Source organism: Megalops cyprinoides, chromosome 8 (assembly GCF_013368585.1).
Source record: "Megalops cyprinoides isolate fMegCyp1 chromosome 8, fMegCyp1.pri, whole genome shotgun sequence".
Lineage (NCBI taxonomy): Eukaryota > Metazoa > Chordata > Actinopteri > Elopiformes > Megalopidae > Megalops > Megalops cyprinoides.
The window spans coordinates 6,343,529-6,346,086 of NC_050590.1; the positions used below are offsets into that span (position 1 = coordinate 6,343,529).

The 2,558-nt window shown below is 40.3% G+C and overlaps 1 protein-coding gene across 1 annotated transcript in view; it reads right to left on the minus strand.

Moving 5' to 3' along the window:
- LOC118781781 (neuronal acetylcholine receptor subunit alpha-7-like) overlaps nucleotides 1–2,558 on the minus strand; it is a 24,119-nt gene extending 21,561 nt beyond the window's left edge. The window contains exon 1 of the mRNA XM_036534849.1: nucleotides 2,504–2,558. Coding sequence (XP_036390742.1) covers nucleotides 2,504–2,558 — 55 coding nt within the window. The remainder of the gene's footprint in view (nucleotides 1–2,503) is intronic.

Genomic DNA, 2,558 nt, shown 5'->3' on the forward strand with positions numbered 1-2,558 from the left:
AATGAAAAAACAGAAAGAGTTTATAAAGCAAAGACAGCGTGGTCACAGGTGTTCGTTTGGATGCTAACACATTGAACTGAAAAGCTTGTCAGATGGTCTCCCACAGGATACCAGAGAAAACAACACTACTTCCAATCCCAAATATATTTACATTTACATTTACATTTATTCATTTGGCAGATGCTTTTATCCAAAGTGATTTACAAGTGAGGCAGAGTACAACACAAGTGAAAAGCCATATAAGGAGTCACAAAATTAAAGGTGCTGCATGATCAGGTTTCAATAGTGAGCCAGGCAAGGTACGAGCTAACGGGTCGAGCTACGAATGCATTAAGCCATTAAGTTAGATTTTTTAAAATGTATTTCTTAAACAAAGTTTAAGACATAAGAAATTGCTTTAGGTAGTAGTTTGTCAGGTGATCAGGTGAGCGTGGAAGAGCTGTGTCTTCAGATGTTTGCAAATATATGATCCTGTTTGAGACCCCCCCCCCCCCCCACACTGATCAAACCTGAACTTCACAGAAGTGCTGAGGTCATGAGATGATCCTAACATTTAGACCAGATCCTTCTCCAGAGAGTTTTAATGAATATATATAAAGTACCTTCTTGTAAGATTCACTTGATTTTTTTTTTTTTTTTTTGGTCTGGCAATCAAAATTGACCTCATTATCAGGAGCAACTCAGTCGCCATGACAACTTTAACAAGGAGTGCACCTCGCTCTCATTGATCAGGCCAGGGCTGCAGCCGGGCTCAGGGAATCAATGAGTTTACATTGTCCTCCAGCCCCTCCAGTCTCCTCCAAGCCATGTGCAAGCATAATCAGTCATTTCCAATTATGCAAGAGGGAGGCTGAATCTCACAGATCCTGGTCTAGACCCAAGCGCACACGGTCCAAGGGCTGAACTCTCCACGGGCCATGATAACTATTCATAATTACATTTCGGCAAGGCCATCTGCGGGGTGCGCTTGCTGCCGTTGTCGGTGCACGCTGGAATGTGGACCGCACTTACAATTCATCAAAGATGATGTATGCAAAAACAGAGCCGAGCTACTGACATCACGTCAGGAAGCCAAGGCACACATGCAGGGGCAGTATAGCATCTGACTTGGAATTAAATTTATGTAATGAGACATATTGATTAGCAGTAAGATGGATAAGATGCAGACCAAGACTCTCTCATGGAGACGCCATAAGAGATAGCAAAAAAAAAAAAAAAGTAGTCTCCAGATGAGGTTTCTTCATTAATGCTAAATTATATGCTGTTGAGACATCCATCACACCAAAGGTCAGAGACTATGATCACATGTGCTGCCACACTGTACTGGTCTCATGGACAAACCGCTTTGGATCTACATCCAGATCAAAAGCTTGGCCCTCAGCTATGAGCTTCACATGCACACCTAGCACAACTGACATCATGCAGATATAACAAGCCTCATTCCCAGTCATGCTGGGCAGGTAACATCTTAAAAGTGTAAACAGATGGAATTTCAGATACAGATGAATGATCATTTAGTCTGCCGGTTCAGCAAAATCAACTTTAACTCTTACTTTTGAGGACTGTGGAGGTTGCTGTGACGTGTAAATGAAGCATGAATTACCTTGCCTGCTTCAGAAATGACACACAACATGCATTTCATTTCAAACCTTAGAATACCACAGTGCTCCCTATAGCATCATTGTAAACAGGAAAAGTCACTTAACGAGGTGTCATCCTAAACACAGCCTTGAGGATGAAAAATTGCATTAGGGGGTCAATACAGACTATGAATGTGAATCATAAAAATGTTATCTTCGCGCCATTTCTTAAAATGTATGATTAATACACAATAAAATCAGAAAATACAGAAGCCTAATCAATTAACTTCACTGACAGTTACGCATAGTTAGCACGGTGTTCGGTCTGTCCGAATTAGCAACGGTTATTTAGAGCAATCACCCTATTAAATAAATAGGCATCTTAAATTTCACCATGCTGACAGGACAGCATTTCGTTACTAATCTACAACGGTTTTTATTATTATTTTTAAGTCCAATGCTACATTGGCTAATTGTTTCAAAAGAAAGGTTCGTGCATTCCAAGTTACCGACAACTACTGTACAATATCATATGGTGATACTATGCTACTGATGTCGCACGATGTACAGTCGGCACTTTTAGAGAACCCGGCCACGTTAATGAGGAAGACTAAACATTAGAATCCAAACACACCTCACGTTATACCTGAAAACATCGGGAGCAACACTCACAACAAGGTACCAACGAAAGAGAGCGCTACTGTATATCGAAAAAAGATATAAAAATATAATTTAAAAAAATAGTTTTGTGGTCAAAGCCTAAAAGCGGCGTTAAGACCTTTCACATTTAAATGCGGTCCGTAAGGCGAAATGATACACGTCAGCATTCGAATCTTGATTAAAATGCAAAGAATTGTGAATTGAAAATTAATTCAATCTGGATTAAATACACTTGCGTTTAAAACATGTAGCCTAGAACCTACCGTTCAGCAAGCAGGCAGTGCTTATCAGGTATAGGGCAAAATTCCGAGTCCCCAT